The 26512-nt window shown below is 47.4% G+C and overlaps 1 protein-coding gene across 1 annotated transcript; it reads left to right on the plus strand.

Annotated features, from left to right (window-relative positions):
- Positions 1-11169: 11169 nt before the first annotated feature.
- LOC119930926 (mucin-2-like) lies at positions 11170-26050 on the plus strand. The gene is made up of 6 exons (XM_038749683.1): positions 11170-11245; positions 14107-14445; positions 17709-19668; positions 20062-20177; positions 20637-20842; positions 25873-26050. Exons 1-6 carry the CDS (start codon positions 11170-11172, stop codon positions 25927-25929), a joined length of 2754 nt encoding a protein of 917 aa, XP_038605611.1. The 3' UTR covers positions 25930-26050.
- Positions 26051-26512: the final 462 nt, after the last annotated feature.

Here is a 26512-nt window from a genome sequence, read left to right on the forward strand (position 1 = left end):
GTGCTGTGGGGCTGGTGGGGGGGAGAGCAAAGGGAGCAAGTCAGAGCGACGCAGAAGGGAGTGTGAGATGAGGAAAAATGGGTCTCAGTCTGGGAAGGCTTCTTGGAGGAGATGTGCCTTCAGTAAGGCTTTGAAGGGAGGGAGAGTAATTGTTTGTCAGATTTGAGGAGAGAGGGTGTTTCCAGGCCAGAGGCAGGACATGGGCTAGGGGTTGGCAGTGAGACAGGCAAGATCAGAGCACACTGAGGAGATTAGCAGAGCTGATTGCATTGTTTGTACTCCAGCATTTAGCACAATGCTTGCCAGATAGAAAGTGCTTAACAAATACCACAGTTAGATTTCCCAATCTGGTAATTTCTTTTGAGGCTGCCTTCCTCTCTGGGCAGATCCTCTGTTCCCTCTCCTAACCCATACACTCTTAATAATAATAATAATAATGGCATTTATTAAGCACTTACTATGTGCAAAGCACTGTTCTAAGCACTGGGGAGGTTACAAGGTGATCAGGTTGTCCCACGGTCGGGGGGGGGGGGGGGGGGGTGCTCACCGTCTAAATCCCCATTTTCCAGATGAGGTAACTGAGGCCCAGAGAAGTGAAGTGACTTGCCCAAAGTCACACAGCTGACAGTTGGCGGGGCCGGAATTTGAACCCATGACCTCTGACTCCAAAGCCCGTGCTCTTTCCACTGAGCCACGCTGCTTCTCTATGCTCTTACTCTCTGACTGTAGGGGCAGGGAGGAGACCAGTTGTCAGAGACCTGCTCTCGGAGCCAGCACCCCTGTGTTAAGAGCCCCACTCCCCATGTGGCCCAAGAGCCTGGAGATTCTCCCACCCGGCCCAGTCCCTCCCTAGTCAGTCAGTCAATCAATCATATATTTACAGAGCGCTTACTATCCCCATCCTGCTCTCCTAAGCGGGGCCTACAGCTCTGCTCAGACCTCACTTTAATAATAATAATAATAATAATGATGGCATTTATTAAGATTTTACTATGTGCAAAGCACTGTTCTAAGCACTGGGGAGGTTACAAGGTGATCAGGTTGTCCCACGGGGGGCTCACAGTCTTAATCCCCATTTTCCAGATGAGGTAACTGAGGCCCAGAGAAGTGAAGTGACTTGCCCAAAGTCACACAGCTGACAGTTGGCGGAGCCGGAATTTGAACCCATGACCTCTGACTCCAAAGCCCGGGCTCTTTCCACTGAGCCACGCTGCTTCTCTATGCTCTTGCTCTCTGTAGGGGGAGGGAGGAGACCAGTTGTCAGAGACCTGAGAGCCCCACTCCCCATGTGGCCCAAGAGCCAGGAGATTCTCCCACCCATCAATCAATCAATCAATCAATCAATTGTATTTATTGAGCACTTACTGTGTGCAGAGCACTGTACTAAGCGCTTGGGAAGTACAAGTTGGCAACCAGGCCCGGTCCCTCCCTAGTCAGTCAGTCAGGCAATCAATCGTATTTACAGAGCGCTTACTATCCCTATCCTGCTCTCCTAAGTGGGGCCTAGAGCTCTGCTCAGACCTCACTTTGAGATCCAATCCTATCCAACCCGCCTCCTCCCCAGCCTCACCTCAATTGGCATTGAAAATCCAAATGTGCCTGCCTGGCAGGGCTGATACTTAAATGAGGCACCCTTTTAATAGATGGCAGGAGCTCAGAATGTTCTGGGCGTCCGGTGGGGTCAAATCTTCCAGAATAAAGCTTGACATACCCTTGGCTTGGCTTTTTCCCACTTAGTTCATTCATTCATTCATTCATTCATATTTATTGAGCGCTTACTGTGTGCAGAGCACTGTACTAAGCACTTGGGAAGTACAAGTTGGCAAGATAAAAAATAACATCATTTTACCATCCTATTTTCCACTAGCTCAAAATTTTACTTCGTAGAACTAAAGCTTTCTGTTACTCTAGTTCAAAACTGATTTGTTGCTTGGTGAAGGGTGGAAAGAAAATAATCTATGCCCTATTAATAAAATTCTATTGTCAGTCAATAATTTTTTGTAAAAATCACTTAACTTCATCTACAAGCCACATGATGCTAACTCCTGGAGTTTCATCTGCATTGATCTTCTTCAAGAGAAGCAGTGTTGCCTAATGGATACAGTATAGGAGTCAGAAGGACCTGAGTTCTAATCCGTTGTTGGGTAGGGACCGTCTCTATATGTTGCCGACTTGTACTTCCCAAGCGCTTAGTACAGTGCTCTGCACACAGTAAGCGCTCAATAAATACGATTGAACAAATGAATGAATAATCCCAGCTTCACCATGTGTCCACTGTGTGACCCTGGGCAAGTCATTTAACTTCTCGATGCCTCAGTTCCCTCATCTGTAAAATGGAGAATGAGACTGTGAGCCCTGTTTCGGACAGGGACTGTGTCCAACAGCATGGCTCAGTGGAAAGAGCATGGGCTTTGGAGTCAGAGGTCATGGGTTAGAATCCTGGCTCCGCCACATCAATCAATCAATCAATCATATTTATTGAGCACTTACTGTGTGCAGAGCACTGTACTAAGCGCTTGGGAAGTACAAGTTGGCAACATATAGAGACAGTCCCTACCCAACAGTGGGCTCACAGTCTAAAAGCTCTGCTGTGTGACCTTGGGCAAGTCGCTTAACTTCTCTGAGCCTCAGTTACCTCATTTGTAAAATGGGGATTTAGACTGTGAGCCCCACGAGGGACAATTTGACCACCTTGCATCCCCCCAGCGCTTAGAACGGTGCTTTGCACATAGTAAGCACTTAACAAATGCCATTATTATTATTATTATCTTGTATCTACCCCAGCATTAGAGCAATGGCTGGCACATAGTAAGAACTTAACAATTACCAGTAAAGAAAAATATCAAAGAAGGGCATCGAGAATTGACACCTCTCCCCGTCTCTCTCTTCCATGCTTCCTCTCTCTGACACTGAGGGCTGGCAGAATGGGGAGGGGGAGGTTGTCCAAGCCACTCAAGACCCCACGGAGTTACTTTTTCAGGCAATGGATGGGGCTGGGCCCCCAGGCCTGAGGGCTCGGACAATCAAGGCTCTGCTTTCCAGGCTCCAGAACCAGAGAGACACACTCTGCAGGTAAGCAATGAGACCTTCCTCCCTGCGAGGCCATCCAATCCAAGAAACTGGCTCTCTCAGTCACTTACCTTCGGGAACCTTGCGACCACCAAATTCCTCGCCTCTCCATCCCGCCAAAGGACCTCCAAGAGAGTTGAGCAACACCAAGACAGGGGGTTGGATAATATGACCTCTGGAAGCCAGCCATCCCACCGGGAAAGGCTCAATCCCGCCTCTGGGAGACAGGATAAACTTCAGTCTCCTTGCAAGACTTCTAAGAAAGCCCAGTGACTTTGAAGCGCTGCTTCTTTTGAGGTGTTGGGGAGAGAGGAAAGAGGGGAATTTCTGGAGAGAAAGATGTGACCGTGAGAGCCATGAGAAGCAGCATGGCTCAGTGGAAAGAGCCCGGGCTTTGGAGGTAGAGGTCATGGGTTCAAATCCCGGCTCTGCCACTTGTCAGCTGTGTGACTTTGGGCAAGTCACTTCACTGCTCTGGGCCTCAGTTACCTCATCTGTAAGATGGGGATTAAGACTAAGCCCCACATGGGACAATCTGTTCACCTTGTAACCTCCCCAGCACTTAGAACAGTGCTTTGCACATAGTAAGCTCTTAATAAATGCTATTATTATTTGGAGGTTAGTCTCAACTTTAACATTTTGCAAAGCAATTTTCTGCCCTGAAAAAATGAAATTATATGGGGGTGAGCAACCAACCTTTGTTTAGAATGCGGTTTCCTAGTAGAAGATGAAAGCATTGACCTTCCAGCCCATTGCCTAATCCAGTTCACTCCTAAAGTCGCAGTTTCAGGATCACAGTCAGAGAAGCAGCATAGCCTAGTGGAAAGAGCATGGGCTTGGGAGTCAGAGGATCTGGGTTCTAATCCTGGCTCTGCCACTTGTTTGTTGTGTGACCTTGGGCAAATCATTTCACTTTTCTGTGCCTCAGGTACTTCATTTGTAAAATGAGGATTAAAACTGTGAGCTCCACATGGGACAGGAACTGTGTCCAACACAATTACCTTGTACCTATCCCAGTGTTTAGTGCAGTGCCTGGCGCACAGTAAGAGCTTAACAAATACCACTACACCCTCCCCAACCTCAGAAAAGGCCCCTGTGCTTTCAGCATGTTTCCATTTCTTCCTCTAATCATGATCCAGTGAAAACAGCTTGGTTTCCTTTTAGTGAAAAAGTCCTAATAGAAATGAGTGAGCCACTTGAATAATAATAATGATAATAATAATGATTGTGGGATTTGTTAATAATAATAATGATGATGGTATTTGTTAAGCGCTTACTATGTGCCAAGCCCTGTTCTAAGCACTGGGGAGGACACAAGGTAATCAGGTTGTCCCACATGGGGCTCACAGTCTTAATCCCCGTTTTACAGATGAGCTGACTGAGGCACAGATAAGTTAAGTGACTTGCCCAAGGTTACACAGCTGACAAGTGACAGAGCTGAGATTAGAACCATGACCTCTGACTCCCAAGCCCGGGCTCTTTCCATTGAGCCATGTATATATTTTTGTACGTATTCATTACTCTATTCATTTATTTATTTTATTTGTACATATCTATTCTATTGATTTTATTTTGTTAATATGTTTTGTTTTGTTCTCTGTGTCCCCCTTCTAGACTGTGAGCCCACTGTTGGGTAGGGACCGTCTCTATATGTTGCCAACTTGTACTTCCCAAGTGCTTAGTACAGTGCTCTGCACACAGTAAGTGCTCAATAAATATGATTGATTGATTGATTGATTGATTGATCAGGCCAGTACCAGTCCCTGCCCCATAAGGGGTTCACAGTCTAACGGGGAGGTAAAACAAGTATGGGTTCCCCAGTTTACAGATGAGAAATCTGAGGCACAGAGAAGTGAAGTAACTTGCCCAAGGTCACCCAGCAGGTAAGTGGTAGAGCTGGGATTAGAATCCATGTCTTCTGACTCAGGCCCAGGCTCTTCCCACTAAGCCACGCTGCTTCGAGCACGCTAAGATGAGAAACCGACATCTGAGTTGGAGGTCTGGCTCTGCCCTCTACTCACTGGGTGATGCTGGGTCCTTCACCTCCCCAGGCTTAGTGCTTAGTATAGTGCTCTGCACACAGTAGGTGCTCAATAAGCTCAATTGATTTATTGATCGATTGGACCCCAGTTATCCCCTCACCTCTGACCTCTTATCCATGTGAGTGCTAAAACCTGAAGTTTGAGGGTTTCACGGAGACCCCATCACCATCCCCAGTGTTGCTTAGTAACCACTGCCTTCAGAAGGTATTGCTATTGCACTAATTGATTGATTAACTGATTGATATCTACTTTTCCTTCTTCCTTCTCTCTGTAAACTATTTTAAGGTCCATCTTCCCTGCTAGACTACAAGCTCCTCGAGAGCAGGGATCATGTTGACTAACTCTACTACACTCTTCCAAGTGCTTAATACGGTGCGCTTAGACCAGTGCTCCGCACATAGTAAGCGCTCAAAAGACGCCACTTGATTCATTGATTGGCAACTCCATCCAGAGAAAGTGTCCTGAACTCACTAAGATGGGTCATGGAGGCGAAACTGGTGACCAGACAGAGCTCAGGGGAATTCCTCTCCCAAATCTTGTAGTTCCTCCTTCTCCCATTCCCTGCATCTTACATCATTAGCCCCTGGATGACCAGATCGCCTGGGAAAGCCTATAAAATCCTGGGCTGGGATCTTTGGATCGAATCCCTCAACTTCTCGCTCTTGAGCAGAGAAGTGGTGGGCTGGCAAGACAGAGAAAAATCCCTCAGCTCCAGACGGACGTGGGGTTCATCTTCTACACCCCGATTCGATTCCATTTTGAGCACCCAATCAGCCGCAAAGTGCATCCAACAGGAACTCAGGAAGCCTAAACATCTACTCTCCAAGAAGAAAAGGAAAGGTCCAGCTGACACCGGGCATCCTGGTCCCCTGACCTGGAAGAGCAGGGGGAAGGAGCACCAGGTTTTTGCTCCGGGGAGACGGGTGAGTTTACCTTGCATCTTCCCCAAGAGCCTCCTCCGAGGGCCAGAACTGTGGGAGGAATTCTGCTTATGGTTGGGCGGGAAGTGGTGCACAAATTAGGTTTTTCAAGGGATTCTGTAAGCCTGTCATGGGCAGGGAATGTGTCTACCAACTCTGTTGTATTGTACTCTCCCAGGCATTTAATTCAGTGCTCTGCACACATTAAGCACTGAATAAATACCACTGATGATTTAAAAGTGTCTCATTGTGGGGACCAGATGGGCAGAAGTACACAGAGAGGCAAGAAAAAGGGAGATTTGTTTGGCACATCAAAGACCCCCAACCAAAAGTAGAAGAGGGACTGAATGTCCCACATCTTCATCGAGGATGACAGAAGAAGGCTTAACCACAGCACGAGGGACTTAAGTCAGACACTGAGAAAACTTAGGGATAGAAACGGATAGGGGAGGCAACTTTTCATCTGGAAAGAGGATGAGGAGACATTCTGCTCAGAGGAAAGGGAAGGGACATGAAGGGTCTCTTCTAGAACAAGTTAGGTCTGATTTGTTGAGCAAGGTGAGGGTGAATGTCTGAGAGATAGACCCTGGAGATTTCTGAATAGATTTTTCCCAGAGCTGGGAAGGAGTCTGGATTTGTTCATGTCTGGAGTTTTGGCTCCTATCCCAAGGTTAGGGTCTCTCCCTGGACTCTCTTTCGGCATGACAGTAGACTTCTCCAAGGAAGTTGGAGATGGTCTGGTTGTCCTCCTAGAAGGTCCCTGTGACACCAGAACCCCCATCTTCCTCCCATGTCCCCTCGTCACTGGGAGACTTATGGAGGGAGCAAATCTAGAGCTTACCCTTTTCAAGGAAGGTTTGGATTTCAGCAGAGGAATTCCTTTCATGGACTTGAACGCTCCCCAGTTAGAAGTCTGTTTGGGCCCCAGTTTTCAGACCAGGTCCAAACCAAGCCCAACTTGCCAGTGGTCTTACCTGTCCCAACCACTGATTTTCTTCTGGATGGGTCCAAACCAACTGGCTTGACTTCGGTGGGAGAGGGAAGAGCACTGCAGAGTAACAGACATACACAACTGTCCCTGGGCTCTTCTGGAATCTATAACCCCAGCAGATACACAATGCAGGCTAGAATTAAAGCTCCTGGAGCTCAGGGATCATTTCTATTAATTCTTCTGTGCCCCCTCTAGACTGTAAACCCCTTGTGAGCAGGGGTGATGCAGATGCAATACAACACAGATACATCGCAGATACAATGCACCTCTATTGTATCATACTCTTGGGGACCAGAGGCAATACAACACAGATACATCACAGATACAATGCACCTCTATTGTATTATACTCTTGGGGACCATCTCTGTATGTTGCCGATTTGTACTTCCCAAGCACTTAGTACAGTGCTTTGCACACAGTAAGCGCTCAATAAATATGATTGAATGAATGAATGAATGAATACTCTCCCAACTATTTAGTACAGTTCTCTGCACACAGCAAGTGCTCAATAAATATCACTGATCGATTCTAAGAGCCTGGTGCATTGCTCTGTGGCCAATACGCCTTTAGTAATTACCAATGATGAATTAATTGATTAATTGGCATCTTGGCACAGATGAGGGGTTGCTTAGCCCCGTGCCAGTCAGTCATCCTGTATCGAAGAGACCTGACATAGGGGAGAGGAGAAGGAGGGAATCCTGAGCAATCTTTTCGTTCTCCAGCTCAACCTGACCTGTAGCCCAGATCAGCTGGGACTCCATTCATTCATTCACTCATATTTATTGAGCGCTTACTGTGCGCAGGGCACTGCACTAAGCGCTTGGAAAGTACAATTCGGCAACAAATAGAGACAACCCCTACCCAACAACGGGCTCACAGTCTAGAAAGGGGGAGACGGACAACAAAACAAAATAAGTAGGCATCAATAGTATCAATATAAATAAATAGAATTTTCGATAAAAATATGGAATGCTTCAGGAATTGCATGTCATCCACAGACCCCCAGGTCTTCCCCTCTGGGTCTCCTGTAAAAAGAGGGGAAATTTTCTTTCAGCTGCAGCTATAGAGGTCTCCTGGAGCCTCCGGGGTGAGGGCTCCCTCTGCACATCCACCAAGCTAGCTCTCTTCCTCCCTTCAAAGCCTTACTGAGAGCTTGCCTCCTCCAGGGGGCCTTCCCAGACTGAGCCCCCTTTTTCCTCTCCTCCTCCCCATCCCCCCCGCCCTATTTCCTTCCCCTCCCCACAGCACCTGTAGATATGTTGTACAGCTTTATTACTCTATTAATTTCACTTGTACATATTTACTATTCTATTTTGTTAATGATGTTCATCTAGCTTTACTTCTATTTATTCTGACGACTTGACACCTGTCCACATGTTTTGTTTTGTTGTCTGTCTCCCCCTTCTAGACTGTGAGCCCATTGGTGTGTAGGGACCGTCTCTATATGTTGCCAACTTGTACTTCCCAAGCGCTTAGTACAGTGCTCTGCACTCAGTAAGCACTCAATAAATACGATTGAATGAATGAATGAATGAATGGATGGATGAAAAATTATGGCCTCCGGCCTCCCTTTGTTCTAGCCAACTGTACCACATTCTTTTGCCCTTTCCCTTTGTTCTGGACTCAATTGCCCTTCCTGATTGCTCTTCCATGGTAGACTCTTTGCCCTCATTAATCAGAGATTGCTCCATGCCTGGACTTTGATGCCATGGAGCAGCAGGGAGCTGATCGCCAGTTTGGCCCCAGTATCTGCTGCATCAACAGTTCTCAAGAAACAACGCTTGTTGCAGCCAATTAGAAGGTCAGGCCAATCGAGAGGGAGCCGGGTTATGGGAGGAGAAGAGGCCCCGGCCTATCTGGCCAAATCAGACCACTCCCCCAGTTTCCTGGGGGGTACAGCTTCAGGAAATGGGCTTCTTCCACCATTTTCCCTGAGAAGACCAGGTCCCGGGGGATCTCACTGGTTCTCCACAATGGGGAAAACTTGGGCCTTATGCAGCTTTTGCATTCCTTCCAATAATGCAATGGCCACAAAGCATGTATTGGGCATAACTCACTTTAAATGCACCCTTTCAATCAACCCATCGATGGTATTTATTGAGTGCTTACCATGTATGCAGTGTATTCTACTAAGTGCTTGGGAGAGGAAAATTGAATTGGTAACAATTATGGCATTTGTACTAAGCTGTATTAAGCATCGGGGTAGATACAATATAAGCGGGTTGGACACAGTCCCTGTCCCACATGGGGCTCACAGCCTAAGTAGGAGGGAGAACAAGTATCGAATCCCCATTTTACAGAAGAAGAAACGGAGGCAACAAAAAGTTTAGTGACTTATCCAAGAGCAAACAAGTGGCAGAGCCAGGATGAGAACCCCGGTCCTCTGGCTCCCAGGCCCCACTTCATTCCACTAGGCCAATCCCTGTCCTCAAGAACTTTACGTAAGTTCTGAGCTCAGCAGCAGATCAATATCTGCATGCAGCATGGCCCAGTGGAGTCAGAAAGACCTGCGTTCTAGTACCAGAACTGCCACTTGCCTGCTCTGTGACCTTGGGCAAGCCGCTTCACTCCTCTGTGCCTCAGTTACCTCATCTGTAAACTAATAATTGTGGTATTCGTTAAGTGCTTACTGTGTGCCAGCCACTGTACTAAGTGCTGGGGTGGATACGAGACAATCGGGTTGGACACAGTCCCTGCCATTCATTCATTCATTCATTCAATCGTATTTATTGAGCACTTACTGTGTGCAGAGCACTGTACTAAGTGCTTGGGAAGTACAATCGGCAACATATAGAGACGGTCCCTACCCACCCATGTAGGGCTCACGGTCCCAGTCCCCGTTTTACAGATGAGGTAACTGAGGCCCAGAGAAGTGAAGCGACTTGCCCAAGGTCACACAAGCAGACAAGTGGCAGAGCCGGCATTAGAACCCATGACCTTTTGACTCCCAGTCCTGTGTTCTACCCACTAAGCCATGCTGCTTCCATGAGCCTCATGAGGGAAATGGACTGTGTCCAACCTGATTAGTTAGTAACTACCCTAGGACTTAGAACAGTACCTGATGTGTAGTAAGCGCTTAACAAATTCCACCGTAATTATTTTCTGCCTGTCCAGCTGTTGCAGTTTTAACTCCCCAGGTGCAAGGCCTATTCATTCTTTCATTCATTCAATCATATTTATTGAGCGCTTACTGTGTGCAGAGCACTGTACTAAGCACTTGGGAAGTACAAGTACAAGTTGGCAACGTATAGAGACGGTCCCTACCCAACAACGGGCTCACAATCTAGAAGGGGAAGACAGACAACAAAACAAAACATGTGGACAGGTGTCAAGTAATCAGAATAAATAGAAGTAAAGCTAGATGCACATCATTACCTGTATATATGTACATATGTTTGTACATATTTATTAATCTATTTATTTATTTATTTTACTTGTACATATCTATTCTATTTATTTTATTTTGTTAGCATGAGACTGTGAGCCCACTGTTGGGTAGGGACCATCTCTATATGTTGCCAACTTGTACTTCCCAAGCGCTTAGTACAGTGCTCAGCACACAGTAAGCGCTCAATAAATGCGATTGATGATGATTGATTGATTGATTAACACTGTCATAATGGACTCCTCCAAGCATTTAGTACAGTGCTCTGCACATAGTAAGGGCTCAGTAAATACCACTGACTAACTCATTTGCTTTAAGCTTCCTGGAAATCAGGACCAGCCCGCCCTCCCAACCACTTCCTCAGACTCTTGGCGTTACACAGAAATTAGAAAAGGGGTGAGAAAAAGAAAATCCATCCTCTTTACTTGAAACCGAGGGAAGGCATGAAAAAGAATCCAGGAATGACTGTGAAAGAGAGGGTGCACGGCGCTCCTGGGACTATATCCCCGGCAAACCCAGCAGGCTGAACCTATGGGAGTTAAGAGGAAGGAATTAGAAGCCCAGACTGATCCAACAACCTCCACCTCCAGTCACAGAGTTCCCTAGAGGTCTGAGTTGGGGGGCGGCGAATGAGTCTGGGGGAATGAGTGTGGGGAGGTGCTTCTGATCATCTAGAGAGAGCTGCTGTGGTCAACACCGCATGTTGGCAAAGCCCACTCACCCATTCTTCTTCTTCATTAGCTCCATCACATTCCTGTTGCCATGGTTTTCGTTGAACACCAGTGGAGAGGGACAGGATGGATGATGCTTCTCTTCCTACTGTTACCATGGCTACAAGGTGAGTGATTCAGGAAGCGTGGAGTGAGGTGGTCCAATCAAGAGCTTTAGGCCAGGGTCTTAGTGAAGGTTTTGGCCCTGAGCCTGGAATGCTGGAGTCCCGCACGGGGAAAATGGGGCGGTGAGAAAGGCTCAACTAATAATAATAATAATTATGATATTTGTTAAGCACTTACTACACACCAGGCACTGTTCCAAGCGCTGGGGTAGATATCAGCTAATTGGGTTGGACACAGTCTCTGTCCCACATGGGGCTCACAGTCTTTATCCCCATTTTACAGATGAGGGAACTGAGGCACAGAGAAACAAAGTGATTTGCCCAAGATCACACAGCGGACAAGTGGTGAAGCCGGGATTAGAACCCATGACTTTCTGACTCCCAGGCCTGTGCTCCATCCACTACTCCATGCTGTGCTTACTATGTGCCAAGCACTATACTAAGCGCTGGGGAGGATCAAGTGCTTAGTACAGTGCTCTGCACACAGTAAGCACTCAATAAATACGATTGAATGAATGAATAATACATAATCTGGTCCCTCAGGCTAAGACGGAGAGAGAACAGGGTATTGAATCCCCATTTTGCAGATGAGGGTACTGAGGCACTGAGAAGTTTAATTGACTCACTCAAGGCCTCCCAGCAGGTGAGTGGTGGAGGCGGGATTAGAATCCAGGTCTTCTGACTTCTAGGCCTGTGTTCTTTCCTCTAGGCCAGGCTGTAAGGGCATTTGTTACTGTCTTCTTCCTTGGAAAAGCAGACGCCTTTTCCTATTGGAAAAGCAATAAAAGCAGAGTTGTACACAGTGGGCTTGGAATTTTCTTCGGTGGAAACCGCTGAATTTATGCTCTTCAGATTCAGATCCCCTGGCTCACCACTCCCACCAAATTCTTCTCCCAGTAGCTGAAATATGCCCAGCCCTAAGGGCAGACTGATTTTTAGGGAACCAGTTTTCATTTGAGCCTGGAAATGACCCATTAATTCATTCAATTGTATTTATTGAGCACTTACTGTTTGCAAACCCTGTACTAAGCGATTGGAGAGTACAATATAACAATAAACAGACCCATAGCCACGGGTTCTGGATGGAGGTTCCTGAGTGATTGGAAATTGGAATTCCTAAGTCTCTCAAGAAAGGCTCTACTCCCAAAGCTCGTGGTTTCCCTAGCCAGGAATTCTGCCAAAGTTTTAGCTAACTTCCTGCTCGGTTCCATAATCAGTGCTCACTTCTCGGTAGCTGTGTGTTCCCATACTAGTCTTGGCTATTGGAGGTCCCAGGGTTCCACGTGGATAATAATCTGAAGACTTTTTTGTAGTTCCCGGTGGTGGCTTCCTCCTCTATTGTCATTTTTTTTCATGGTATTTGTTAAGGGTTTACAATGTGCCAGGCCCTGTACTAAATGCTGGATAGAAACGAGCTAATTAGATTGGATACAGTCCACGTCTCACATGGTGCTCACAGACTTAATTCCCATTTTGCAGATGAGGTAACTGAGGCACAGAAGAGTGAAGTGAATTTGCCCAAGGTCAGGTAGCAGACAAGTGGTGGAGCTGGGATTAGAAATGAGATCCTTTTGATGCCTAGGGTGGGCTCTAACCAACAGGCCACACTGCTTCTCATCAAACATGTATCGCCCGTCCATGGGGTTCATGGGACTGAACTGGGTCCCTTACCAGGACTGCTAACTATCTCCCCTCTCCACCTTCCCTACCCTCCCTTATGAGGAAGTGTTAAGAAACAGCAAAGATAGGGATTCAGTCAGTCAATCATATTTATTGAGCGCTTACTCTGAGCTTAGCACTTAGGAGAGTACAATATAACAATAAACAGACACATTCCCTGCCCACAGTGAGCTTACAGTCTGGGGGGGGGACAGGCATTAATATAAATCAGTGAACAAGGGAGCAGGGAAGGGAAGGAGAAGATGCGAGAGACTTAAGTACAGTGCTTAGTAGAGTATTCTGCACACAGTAAGCATTCAATGAATTTCACTGACTGATTGATTGATTGACTGATCCAACATCAGGAGCCTATATCCCTAGATTGTGCTCCAGTCCACTTTTCTCTTCTGTTTCCCCCTTTTATTAAAAAATGGTATATTTTAAGTGCTTACTATGTGCCAGGCACTGCACTAAGCACTGGGATAGATACGAACTAATTAGATTTGACACAGTCCATGTCCCACAGAGGCTTCCACAGTCTTAATCCCCATTTCACAGATGAGAACAGTGAGGCACAGAGAAGTGCAGTGACTTGCTCTAGCTCATGTAGCAGATAAGTGCTATGTGAAGTTCTAGGTCACATAGCAGATAAGTGCTAGAGAAGCAGCGTGGCTCAGTGGCAGGAGCCCGGGCTTGGGAGTCAGAGGTCATGGGTTCTAATCCCGGCTCCGCCACTTGTCGGCTGTGTGACTTTGGGCAAGTCACTTAACTTCTCTGGGCCTCAGTTACCTCATCTGTAAAATGGGGCGTAAGACTGTGAGCCCCACGTGGGACAACTTGATGACTTTGTATCTACCCCAGCACTTAGAACAGTGCTCGGCACATAGTAAGTGCTTAACAAATGCCATTATTATTATTATTATTATAAATGGCAGAACTGCGATTAGAACCCAGGTCCTCTGACCCCTAGGCCCGTGCCCTTTTCAAAAGGCCATACTGCCCCTCAGCTTTCCCACCTGCTTGGATCATCCCACAAAGGATGAGCAAAATGGACGTTCATCTTTCCCTGGAGGATTAGGTGATCACCCGCTGGGAAGCAGGAGGCTCGATTCGGCATCTATTTGAGGTTCCGCCTTTTCTAGGGTTTCAGAGTATTTCACCATGGATGTGCCACAGTTGTTCATCTGGCTATTTTTCATCCGCAGTTACAAGTACTTTGACGGGGCCATGGTTGGTTTCCGGGAAGCTCGGGGGAACGGTTTCGATCGAATGCCAGTACTCCATCACTTCCATCAACAGACATCAGAGGAAGTACTGGTGTCGCCTGGAGGTCCCCAAGAGGATCTGCCACACCGTCGTCTCCACCAACCACTTCGTCCGCAAGGACTACCGAGGCCGAGTCTCCATCCAGGACTTCCCAGGAAATGGCTCCTTCGTGGTGGTGATGGCTCAGCTGACCCCGCATGACACGGGGCACTACCGCTGCGGCATCGGAGCCAGGACGGACATGCTGTTCATCAGCGTGGATCTGATCGTCTCTGCAGGTAGGCGGGCTTCCAGCCAGGGCGAAAGGAAATTAGAAGCAGAGGTGGAGGAATTCAGCCCGGTGACGGAAACACCACTGAACCACTGCTCTCCATTTCCGTTTAGGGAATAGTTGGGATATCCGCTGAGGTATTTAGATTACACAATAAATAGAACTCTCTGGCCCTAAAAGCTGTGAGGCACAAAGGAAAGTGGACAATTTTTAAGAAGTAAGCCACTGGAGTAGGGGGATGGAGGAGCTAACCTCTCAGATTCTATAATGATAATAATGATGATATTTGTTAAGCGCTTACTATGTGCCAAGCACTGTTCTAAAGCACTGAAGTAGATACAAGGTAATCAAGTTGCACACAATCCCAGTCCCACATGGGGCTCACAGTCTTACATAGTAAGCGCTTAACAAATACCATCATTATTATTAATCCCCATTTTACAGATGAGGTAACTGAGGGCCAACAAAGTGAAGTGACTTGCCTAAGGTCCCACAGCAGACATGTGGCAGAGCCGGGATAAGAACCCACATCCTCTGATTCCTAGGCCCGTGCTCTTTCCAGTAGGCTACGCTGCTTCTTGCCTCCTATCCTGGAGGGCAGCCATACTGGGCCTCCTTTTTATTAAGAAGCAGCATGGCCCAGTGGAAAGAGCACAGGCTTTGGAGTCAGAGATCATGAGTTCAATTCCCGGCTCTGCCAATTGTCAGCTGTGTGACTTTGGGCAAGTCACTTAACTTCTCTGGGCCTCAGTTCCATCCTCTGTAAAATGGGGACTGTGAACTCCACATGGGACAACCGGATCACTTTGTAACCTCCCCAGCGCTTAGAACAGTGCTTTGCACATAGTAAGCGCTTAATAAATGCCATCATTATTATTATTAATATTGTTTGCTGTGTGGATCATGCCCAAGTGCTTTATTATTTCCTGTCCATGATGGCAGCAGTGGGCTGCAGGGTCCTGCCCATACTGCCTTCAGAAGGTGGTTTGGGCAAGGGAGGGGTGTGAAGTCTGGCCCTGCCCACAGCAGCCACTACCCCATCTCCACCCTCCCAGGAAACCTGCTCCCTGCCATTTTATTTTAACAATAATTGTAGTGTCTGCTAAGCACTTATTATGTGCCTAGCGCAAGGCCAGAGAGGAGAGAATCAGATCGGACACGGTCCCTGTCTCATACAGGGCTCACAGTCTAAGGGGAAGGGACAACGGGTATTGGAGCACCCTTTTCAGATGAGGAAACAGAGATCCAGAGAAGTGACTTGCCCCAGGCCACACAACAGGCCAGTGGGTGGAGCCAGGATTAGAAACTGCATTTCCTTACCCCTAGGCCTAGTCTCTTTCCGCTAGGTCACTTTTTAGTTGATGAGACTTGGTTACTCCTGCTCTAGATGCTTGGTCGGCCAAGCAACGGGGATCAGTGTGGCAGGAGGGATTGAGCAAAATTTGTCCTGCTGCTAACTGTCTGATTAACTGGGAATGGATTGGGAATGAGCTTTCCCTGAATTGGCCACTTCTCTGGGCCCAGCCTGGCTGAGGCGGTAATGCTGCTTGTCTGTGCCCTCTCAGTAGGCTGGGCAAGAGCTGGATTCCTGGGGGTCTCCATTCATTAAAGAACGGCCAACCAGCCCAAATAATAATAATAATAATAATAATAATAATAATAATAATAATAATAATAATAATAATAATAATAATAATAGCATTGGTTAAGCACATACTATGTGTCAAGCACCGTTCTAAGCACCAGGGTAGATACAAGCTAATCACGTTGTACACAGTCCCTGTCCCACATAGGACTCACGGTCTTGATCCCCATTTTACTGATGAGGTAACTGAGGCCCAGCAAAGTGAAGTGATTTGCCCAAGAGCTCACAGCAGACAAGTGACAGAGCTGGGATTAGAACCCAGGTCCTTCTGACTCCCAGTCCCGTGCTCTGTTCACCAGGCCACGTGCTGATTGCAGCTATAGCAATAATCAGCCCCATGAGCAATCTTGGCCAGGCCGGAGAAACCTGCAAAGCCAGAAATCCAAATAGGTTTTTTCAACCGGTCATCCATCACAGACATGGGACTGGGAGGTCAGAAGACTCATTCATTCATTCATTCATTCAATCGTATTTATTGAGCACTTACTGTGTGCAGAGCACTGTACTAAGCACTTGGGAAGTACAAGTTGGCAACGTATAGAGATGGTCCCTACCCAACAGTGGGCTCACAGTCTAGAAGGGGGAGACAGACAGCAAAACAAAACATATTAACAAAATAAAATAAATAGAATAAATATGTACAAGTAAAATAAATAGAGTAATAAATGTGTACAAACATCTATACATATATACAGGTGCTGTGGGGAGGAGAAGGAGGTAAGGCGGGGAGGATGGGGAGGCTAGGCTTGCCTAGCTTGGGCAAATGACTAGCGAGTGGAAGGCAATCTGCCACAAGTCAAAACTCACCCAAGCTGGGCAGCTGCAGCACGGGAGAGAGTCGAGTGAGGAGATTCAAGTTTACTGCACAGAAGCCGGCAATGGTAAACCACTTCCATATTTTTACCAGGAAAAGTCTGGATACGCTATATACACTACTATCATTCAATTGCAGATGGAGAGCTGGGTGTCCCGAGAGAGACGTGTCCGTGGTGTCGCTATGGGTCGGAAATGACTCAACGGAATAAGACAAGACAAGGAAAGACTCCAGTTGGACGTGGAAACAAGGAACTGAGTAAGGTTGCAGAGTGGCCATTATTGGCGAGCTTTAAAAAAAAGAATAAACGCAAGTCCAGTGGTTCAGACATTTGCCTGTCTAGAAGCACAAGGACCTAGATCAACTAACTTCTTGGGGTCTTATCTCTAGTTTCCTAAGATCCCTTAGTGGTGAGAAAGATGCTGAATTGCTTCTCTTCAGCTTCTGTCTAATCACACCCTGTCTTCGATTCTGAAGGTAGCTATTATCTGTTTAGGAGCTCATGATTTAATTCTTCTCTAATTGTAGTTCTGAACCTAGTGGAGAATAGGAAAGGCAAAGAAAGCCACAGCTTCTGGTCTCCAGCCCCATCATGCTGAAGACCTTACCCACAGCTGCTTCAGAGAATGTGGGTTCCAGAAAAACCGCTCAAGTTTGGGACCTGAAGGGTCCTGGTCTAATTCTCCCCTGGGTACTCTTTCACTTTCACTCTGGGAAGCAGAATGGCGTAGTGGATTGGAGGGATTGGATTGGAGTCATTATAGTAAGCTCTAAACAAATACCATCATCATTATTATTATTATTCTTACAGACAGACAGACCCTGAGAACCACCATTGCTACCACTCCACTTACAGGCAGACGGACCCCAGAAACCAGGATTGCTCCAACTCCGTTTACAGACAAACCAATCCCGGGAACTGTCATTGCTACAACTCCACTTATAGACAGACGGAACCCAACATCTAATGTTGCTACACCTCCATTTACAGATAGACGGACTCCGAGAACTGTCATTGCTACAACTCCATTTACAAACACACAGACCCCAGGATCTACTGTGGCTACAACTCCATTTACAGACAGATGGACCCCAAGAACCATCACTGCTACAACTCTACTTACAGGCAGACAGACCCCAGGGTCTACCATTGCTACAACTCTACCTACAGATGGATGGACCCCAGGATCTACTGTTGCTACAACTCCATTTTCAGACAGATGGACCCCAGAAATCATCACTGCTACAGCTCTAGTTACAAACAGACAGACCATAGGATCTACTGTTGCTACAACTCCATTTACAGAAAGAAGGACCCCGAAAACTGTCATTGCTACAACTCCATTTAGAGACAGACGGACCCCAGGAACTATCACTGCTACAGTTGCACTTACAGACAGACAGACCCCAGGAATTATCACTGCTACAACTCCACCTAGAGACCGACAGACCCCAGAATCTACTGTTGCTACAACTCCATTTACAGACAGATGGACCCCGAAAATCATTATTACTACAACTGCACTTACAGACAGGCAGACCCCAGGATCTATTGTTGCTACAACTCCACTTACAGACAGACGGACCCCGGGAGCCACCACTTCTACAACTCCACTTAAAGACAGACGGACCCCAGGAACCGTTGTTGCTATAACTCCCCTCGCAGACAGACAGACCCCAAGAACCACCACTGCTACAACTCCACTTACAAATAGACGGACCCCAGGAACAATCACTGCTTCAACTCCACCCATAGACAGATGGACAAAGAGAACCACCACTGCTACAACTCCACTTACAGTCAGACGGACCCCAGGAACGATCACTGCTTCAACTCCACCCATAGACAGACGGACAAAGAGAACCACCACTGCTACAACTCCACTTACAGTCAGACGGACCCCAGGAATGATCACTGCTTCAACTCCACCCATAGACAGACGGACAAAGAGAACCACCACTGCTACAACTCCACCTACAGTCAGACGGACCCCGGGAAACATTGTTGCTACAACTCTTCTTACAGGCAGACAGACCCCAGGATCTACCATTGCCACAACACCACTTACAGATGGACGGACCCCCAGAACCATCACTGCTACAACTCCACTCACAGACAGACGGACCAAGAGAACCACTGTTGCTGCAACTCCATTTACAGCAAGATGGACCAAGGGGACCATTGTTGCTACAACTCCTCTTATAGGCAGACAGACCCCAGGATCTACCGTTGCTACAACTCCACTTACAGACAGACGGACACCGGGAACCATCACTGCTACAACTCCCCTTCCAATGGGAGGAGCCCCAGGGACTCTCAGGGCAACAATTCCATCTACAGACCACCAGGATCTGGAGACCAAAGGAACAACCTCTCCAGGTGCAGGCAGAGGGTCTCCAGGACCTCCACTTACCACCACATTGGCTCCAGGGACCCCTCCCAGGGGGCAGGCCCTAACGACCCTTCAATCAACACTTGCTGCCCAGAAACAGGCAACACAAACCGTTAGAGGTGTGATATCATCAGTCCTTGTTCTTCCACGCCGGAGAACCACCGGGGCAGGAACTCAGGTTTCAGACAAAGAGGTCTCAGGAGCCATCGCTGTAGGTGCTCCAGCTGAGGAAACAGCACTTGGAGGAAGAGGAGGAGAAGGAAGAGGAGGGAGAGGAGAAAGAAGAGAATCAGCACTGGAACTGTCTGAGAAGACAGTGGAATCAGTCTTGGGAGAGGGGATTCGGCCTCCTTCTGACCCCCAGATCCCACTAGGGAGGTGAGTGTTGGGAGGGAATTCTCTCCAGGTGCCCTCTGTCAGTCATCCCTGCCAGGCCCAGCCCTGCCAAACCTCCATGAGCTTCATGGTATTTGTTAAGTGTTTACTATGTGCTAAGCACTGTCCTGACTGTTAGGACAGATACAAGGCAATCAGGTGGGACAGAGTCGCTGTCCCACATGGTGCTCGTAGTTCAAGTAGGAGCGAGCCATTTACAGATGGCTCTCGGCTCACTCCTCCCCTCCTGTTGCATTGCTCGGGGGTTGTGGGGAGGAAGGACGAGTATCACTGGTTGGAGGGAGGCAAGAGTACCCTTCCCCTCCCTCTTCCCCCCACCAATCCTGCCCAGATAGCTTCCTGGGGTTGATCCTTGCCGGCTCCTTCCTTTCCCAGCTTTCATCCACGAGTGAGACACTTCCCACTGAAACTCATCCCCACTACCTTGGTACTGCTGCCTCTGATCATCACAGGGTTCATACTGTTGAAGAGGAGGCTCCAAAGGAGAAGCCGTGAGTCAGTCAGTCAATCAATCATATTTATTGAGTGCTTCCTGTTTGCAGAGCACTGTACTAAGCACTTAAGCCAGTGCTGGGTGGCTTGGGCCCCATGTGGTGTTCAGAAAGCTCCTGGGGACAGTGGAGGGGCCTAGTGGAATGGACACTACTCTGGGAGCTGGGACACCTGGGGTCTTTTTTTCAAGCTCTCCCGAACACACTGGTTCACTTCAGGCAAAACCCTTTCCCATTTCCCTTGTTGTCAACTGGAGAGACCCTCGGGAGGATGATGGGAATGGTCTTGGGATGAAAACTACTCTGTCACTCACCCAGTGTGTTTCGGGTCATTTGGAAAGTTTCTAATCAAAAGTTCAACTTTCCAGAGCAGGGATCAATCAAACAGTTTCCTTCTGTTGGGATGGTTTTCTGTGGGGATCACACTGCCCAGGTAATCCCTTGTCTATGTCTGTGCAGCTCTGAGCGCAGAGAGAGTCACCCTGCTGAACCTGGCCCATTTCCAGGACTTTCCAAGGGACCCCAGGCCTGGACCCACCGGACTGCGGGGGATGAAGCTCCCTGATGGTGATGATGGTGATGACGATGATAATGATGATGATGATGACAAGGAGCCTGCCTGTCCCAGCCATCAGGCTGCCCAGGGAAGCTGGGGTGCCTTCAGAGTAAGTGTCAGACTACCTGGAAAAGAGATTGGGAGGGAAATTCCTTCCAACGGGTGATGTGATCGTATGTGATGGAACACAAGAAGCAGCATGGCCTAGTGGAAACAGCACAAGCCTGGGAGTTAGTTGACCTGGGTTCTACTCCTGGCTCTACCAATGGTTTGCTGTGTGATCTTGGGGAAGTCATTTAACTTCTCAGTGACTCAGACGCCTCATCTGGAAAATGGGGATTGAATACCTGCCTTCCCTTCTGTCAGCCTCTGGAGGAACAGGGATTGTGTCTCACCTGACTGACTTGTATTTGCCCTTACACTTAGAACAGTGCTTGGCACAGAGTAAACACTTAACAAATACCATGAAAAAAACAATCTCAAGATGAGATGTGGGGGTCGGGGAGGGGTGCTTCTGGGGAGTGGGGCCAGTGGTCCAAGAAGAGGTGTTAGAAGGCAGAAAAGAGAGACTGAATAGAGATGGGCAGAGGGAGAAAGAGACAGAGAGACCGTCATGAACATGAGCAGCAGAGTGTCCCAGTGAAAAAATTCACAGGACCTGGAGTCAAGAGACCTGGTTACTAAGCACTAAGTATAGTACTCTACACAAAGTAAGTGTTCAATAAATATGATCAATTGGTAGATTGAGTAATCCTGGCTCCACCCCTTGCCTACTGTATGATCTTGGGCAAGTCACTTCTCTGCCCTTCATTTTCTTCAACTGTAAAATGGGGGAAAATATCTAGTCTTCCCCCGCCCTCCTTAGACTGTGAACCCCAGTGTGGGATAGGAACTGTGTATGATTAGATTGTTTTATATCTAGTCCTGTGCTTGGCACATGGCAACTGCAAAACAAATGCCACTACTGCCACTATTCATTCAATTGTATTTATTGAGTGCGTACTGTGTGCAAAGCACTGTACTAAGCTCTTGGGGGAGCACAATAAGACAATAAACAGACACATTACCCGCCCACAATGAGATTATAAACATGCCCTCACCAATATAATCAGGAACAGACCCAGGAAAACACTTTCCAAGGCCTCTGGATGTCGTCAGTGTGAGGTAAAGAGCAGGTGAGTGGACAATGGAGGAGCAGAAGCTGAGCCTTCCACCACTGGGGCTGCTGTGTTTCCTGTTGCCACAGATGCAGCTGCCTCAGACTGCTCCTTGGGGATGACCTACACAAGCCACCCTTCTTTTAAAAATTTTTTATGGTTTTCGTTATGCGCTTACTATGTGTCAAACACTGTTCTAAGTGCTGGGGTAGTTACAAATTAGTTCAGTCAGACACAGTCCCTGTCCTTCATGGGGCTCACAGTCTAAGTAGAGGGAGTACAAGTATTTAATCCCCACTTTACAGTTGAGGAAACTGAGGCGCCGAGAAGTTAACTGATTTGCCCAAGGTGACACAGCAAGCGATTGGCAGAACTGGGATTAGAACCCAGGTCCTTTGACTGGCCTGGCCTGGCCTGTGGCCTGGGCTCTTCCCACTAGGCTACACTGCTTCTAAGTTCTGGTGCAGTTAAATAATCAATCGATGGTGTTTATTGAGTGCTTCCTGGGTGCACAGCATTGTATACAGCTCTTGGGGAAAGTACAGTTTAATAGAGTCAGTCATCACGACTCCTGCCCACAAGGAGCTTACATGGTCTAGAGGGAGAGGCAGACGTTAAAATGAATTACCGATAGGGGAAATGGTAGAGTAAAAGTATATGTACCGAAGTGCTGTGGGGCTGGGCTGAATATCAAAGCACTTGGAAAAAGCACCAGCTTGGGGGCCAGAGGTCGTGGGTTCTAATCCTGCCTCCACCATTTATCTGCTGTGTGACCTTGGGCAAGTCACTTCACTTCTCTGTGCCTCAGTTAGCTCATCTGTAAAATGGGGATGAAGACTGTGAGCCCCATGGGGAACAAACTGATTACCTTGTATCTTCCTCAGCACTTAAACCAGAGCTTGGCACATAGTAAGCGCTTAAGAAATGTCATTATTATTATTGCTATTATTATTATTCATTAAATCATATTTATTGAGCACTCACTGTATGCAGAGCACTGTACTATTATTATTATTATTATGGGGTACACAGCCACATGCATACGTGATGTAGGGTTGAGGGGGGGCAGGGGAAATGAGGATTTAGTCAGGAAAGGCCTCACCCTTCTGGCTGCATGAAACCTTCCAGGAAACATGGCCTAGTGGAAAACGCACAGGCCTAGGAGTGAGAGTACCTGCGTTCTAATCTCGGATCTGCCGACTGCTTGCTGTGAGACCTTGGGCAAGTCACTCAACTTTTCTCTGCCTCAGTTACCTCATCTGTAAAATGGAGATTAAATCTTCCTCCCTCCAACTTAAGTCGTGAGCCCCATGTGTGACGGGGACTGTCCAAACTGAAAAATTTGCATCTACCCCCGCCGGTTGGAAGTCACTTGACACGTAATGAGCGCTTATCAAATACCATAAAACAAACAAACAAACAGAGAGCTGATGGCAGTGGTGAGGACTTGCAGAGATGGCAGAGGGGAGGGGTGGCAGCGGCAGGGGTGTTCTGGCAGGACACCCTGCCTGTTTTCTACTTTGCCCCACTTATCAAGTGCTTCCAATATGCGCTGAGGCCTATGCCTCCGTCCACGCCAAGCCCGATCCCGCCACGGGCCCCGAGTGGAACTTTCCAGAACCACCACTGAGCCAATCTGTGTGTGGCAGGGAAAATATCTGACTTCCACAACTTTCTTGCCTAATATGAGAAGTCGGATGACCCAAGGGAAAGTCCAATCCAATCCCGGCTCGCCCCCTCTCTGGACAGACTATTGGTTTTTCATCATCCCGGGGGGTGGAGGACCCCAAAGAGATGGGGGAAACGATAGGGAGAGTGTCTAGGCTGCAGGCCGGCCTTCAGACTGTAAGCTTGTTGTGGGCAGGGAATTTGTCTAGCGACTCTGTTGTATTATACTCTCCCAAGCACCCAGTCCAGTGAGTGCTCTGCACACAGTAAGTGTTCAATAAATACCACTGGTCGATTGAATGACTTTGGGACTCCGGGCAAGACCTAGAAGTCTGGCCATGATTCTCTGGGATTTTCCTAAAATCGGGGGACTTCTCAAGGGGATCTTAGGGTTTGATTGTCCCTTTTTCACAACAAGAGCATTGTGCAATTGGAAGAGAGTTCATGGCGGTGGCAGCAGCAGGTAGAGGGGGTTGGAAAGTCTCTCTCTTTTGGAGGGCACAGTCTTGCCAAGAAAAGAAGGAAAAAAAGAGAGGTTTGTGTCTGGCCACTTCACTACAGCCACAATAGATCAAGTCCATTGGGAAACTGTGATGCCTCACCCTGTCTTCCCCTCTTCTTCCCTTCCCTGTCTTCCTCCCACCCTCCAGCCCTCTCTTCCCCTCCCTGTTCCCCCTCTTCCACCTCTGCTTTCTCATTGATTGATTCACCAGGGAAGCTCTGGAGTTCATGATTGGATAATTCTAGGGAACTACCAAGAGAGGAAAGTTTTTTGGTTTTCTTGGGTATTCGTTAGGTGTTTACTATGTGCCAGGCACCATACTAAGCCTTGGGTAGATGCAAGACAATCAGGTTGGATACAGGTCATGTTCCAAATGAGGCCCACAGACTTAATCCTCATTTTACAGAGGAGGTAACTGAAGCACAGAGAAGTTAAGTGACTTGCCCAGGGTCACACGGGCCTCGTGGATAGAGCACGGGCCTGGAGTCAGAAGGACCTGGGTTCTAATCCTGGCTCTGCCACGTGCCTACTGTGTGGCCATAGGCAAGTCACTTCTCTTCTCTTCGAAGCTCTGGGGGCCCCATGTGGGACGTGGACTATGTCTAATCTGATTAGCTTGTATCTAACCCAGAGCTTAGTATAGTGCCTGGCACATAGTAAGTGCTTAACAAATACCACTTAAAATAAAAAGGGGGTGGGGGCAGAGCTGGGATTAGAATCCAGGTCCTTCTGATTCCTAGGCCCATGCTCTATCCAGTAGGCCATGTTGCTTCTCAAAGTTTCTGGAACAATGTCTGGCTCTGCTGTTGTTTCTCAATGCAGTCACTCTAAGGACCCTGATTTTCCCAGAGAGAGCAGTAGACTGCTTTTACTCTCCGCTCTATCTCACCCCACATACCACTTCAGCACTTTCGCAGTACTTAAGATCTTGAGTACACAATCCTCCCTACCCACTAGGACTTTATGTACCTGCCTTTAATTCTGTTACTTCCCCCTACCTTTAATTTCTTTTAATGCTCATCTCCCCCAGGAAGAATGAAAGCTTCTTGAAGCCAGAGGTCATTCTTTTTAGTGCTCTTGTACTCTCAAGCCCTCAGTACAGTGCTCTACTCAGAGTAAGCACTCAATAAATACGTCTGATTGATTGTGAATCTCGTGTGGGACAGGGACTGTGTCTGATTTGATTATAATAATAATGATGACATTTGTTAAGTGCTTACTTTGTGCCAAGCACTGTTCTAAGTGCTGGGATAGATACAAGGTTATCAGGTTGTCCCACGTGGGGCTCACAGTCTTAATCCCCATTTTACAGATGAAGTAACCGAGGCACAGAGAAGTTAAGTAACTTGCCCAAAATCACACAGCTGATCAGTGGTGGAGCCGGGATTAGAACCCATGATCTCTTACTCCCAAGCCCGGGCTCTTTCCACTAAGCCACGCTGCTTCTCTGGTATCTACTTAATAGCACTTAGCACAGCGCTTGTCAGAGTAAGTGATTTATAAATACCAAATCTAAGCACGTTCCCTCTGTCCTTATTGTGGATTTAGCTTTTTCTTTTCTATGGCATTTGTTTGGTGCTTACGGTGGGCCAGGCGCTGTACTAAGCGATGGGGTAGATAGAAGGTCTTAATCCTCATTTTACAGTTGAGATAGCAGGCCCAGAGAAGTGAAGTGACTCTCCCCAAGGCACACAGCAGACAAGTGGTGGAGTCCGAATTAGAACCCAGGTCCTTCTGGCTCCCAGGCTGGTGCTCAATCCACTAGGCCATGCTGCTTCTCATTTTCTCATAGCTTTGCATTTTTTCTCTCAGATCAGGGCCACCGCTTTGTTGAGGAGAGAAGACAGAGCCCAGCTTCTGCAGTCATGATGGCTGTGAGGCAGATGGAGAAACAAAATGGGCTCAGCGGTGTCAACCGGAGAAGGAAGGGAAGTATTCCAGCCGCTCAGCAGACATGCAGTAATTATTAACAATCAATAGTGATGCAAGATTGGCTTGGCTTTCTATATCACTTAATCAATTCTTGGCTTCTTTAGGGAACTTTATTGGTGCATAAATCACTGGCTGGATTAAATTTTGCTTACACAGAATTCTAAATAATTGGCTGAAGTTATAATTTAATCAATTTAATTGCTCTCATCGTGGAGCGAAGTGTAGATCGAAAGTCAGTTTTTCACCAGGTGTTGTAATTACTCTGTTGAAATTACTCTGGGCTTTAGGAGTATCTCAGAACTGTTAGAAAGTTCAACCAGCCAAAGTTTAAGAGAGATGCTGCTGCTGCTAAATGAATGATTATGGTACTTTTTTAGGGCTTATTCTCTGCCAAGCATGGTACTAAAACCTCAGGTGGGGGTACAAGATAATCAGTTTGGATACAATCCCTGTCCCTTATGGGCTCACAGTCTAAGTAGGAGGGAGTCTTCCTTAGCAATAATAAAGATAACGATGATGA

Source organism: Tachyglossus aculeatus, chromosome 7, assembly GCF_015852505.1.
Source record: "Tachyglossus aculeatus isolate mTacAcu1 chromosome 7, mTacAcu1.pri, whole genome shotgun sequence".
NCBI lineage: Eukaryota > Metazoa > Chordata > Mammalia > Monotremata > Tachyglossidae > Tachyglossus > Tachyglossus aculeatus.

Excerpts from the sequence above, each read along its gene's own strand:
- LOC119930926 (XM_038749683.1), top strand. The coding sequence starts at position 11,170 with ATGGTTTTCGTTGAACACCAGTGGAGAGGGACAGGATGGATGATGCTT. Across the intron at positions 11,246-14,106 it reads ACTGTTACCATGGCTACAAG|TTACAAGTACTTTGACGGGG; the intron begins GTGAGTGATTCA and ends TTTCATCCGCAG. Across the intron at positions 14,446-17,708 it reads GGATCTGATCGTCTCTGCAG|ACAGACAGACCCTGAGAACC; the intron begins GTAGGCGGGCTT and ends TTATTCTTACAG.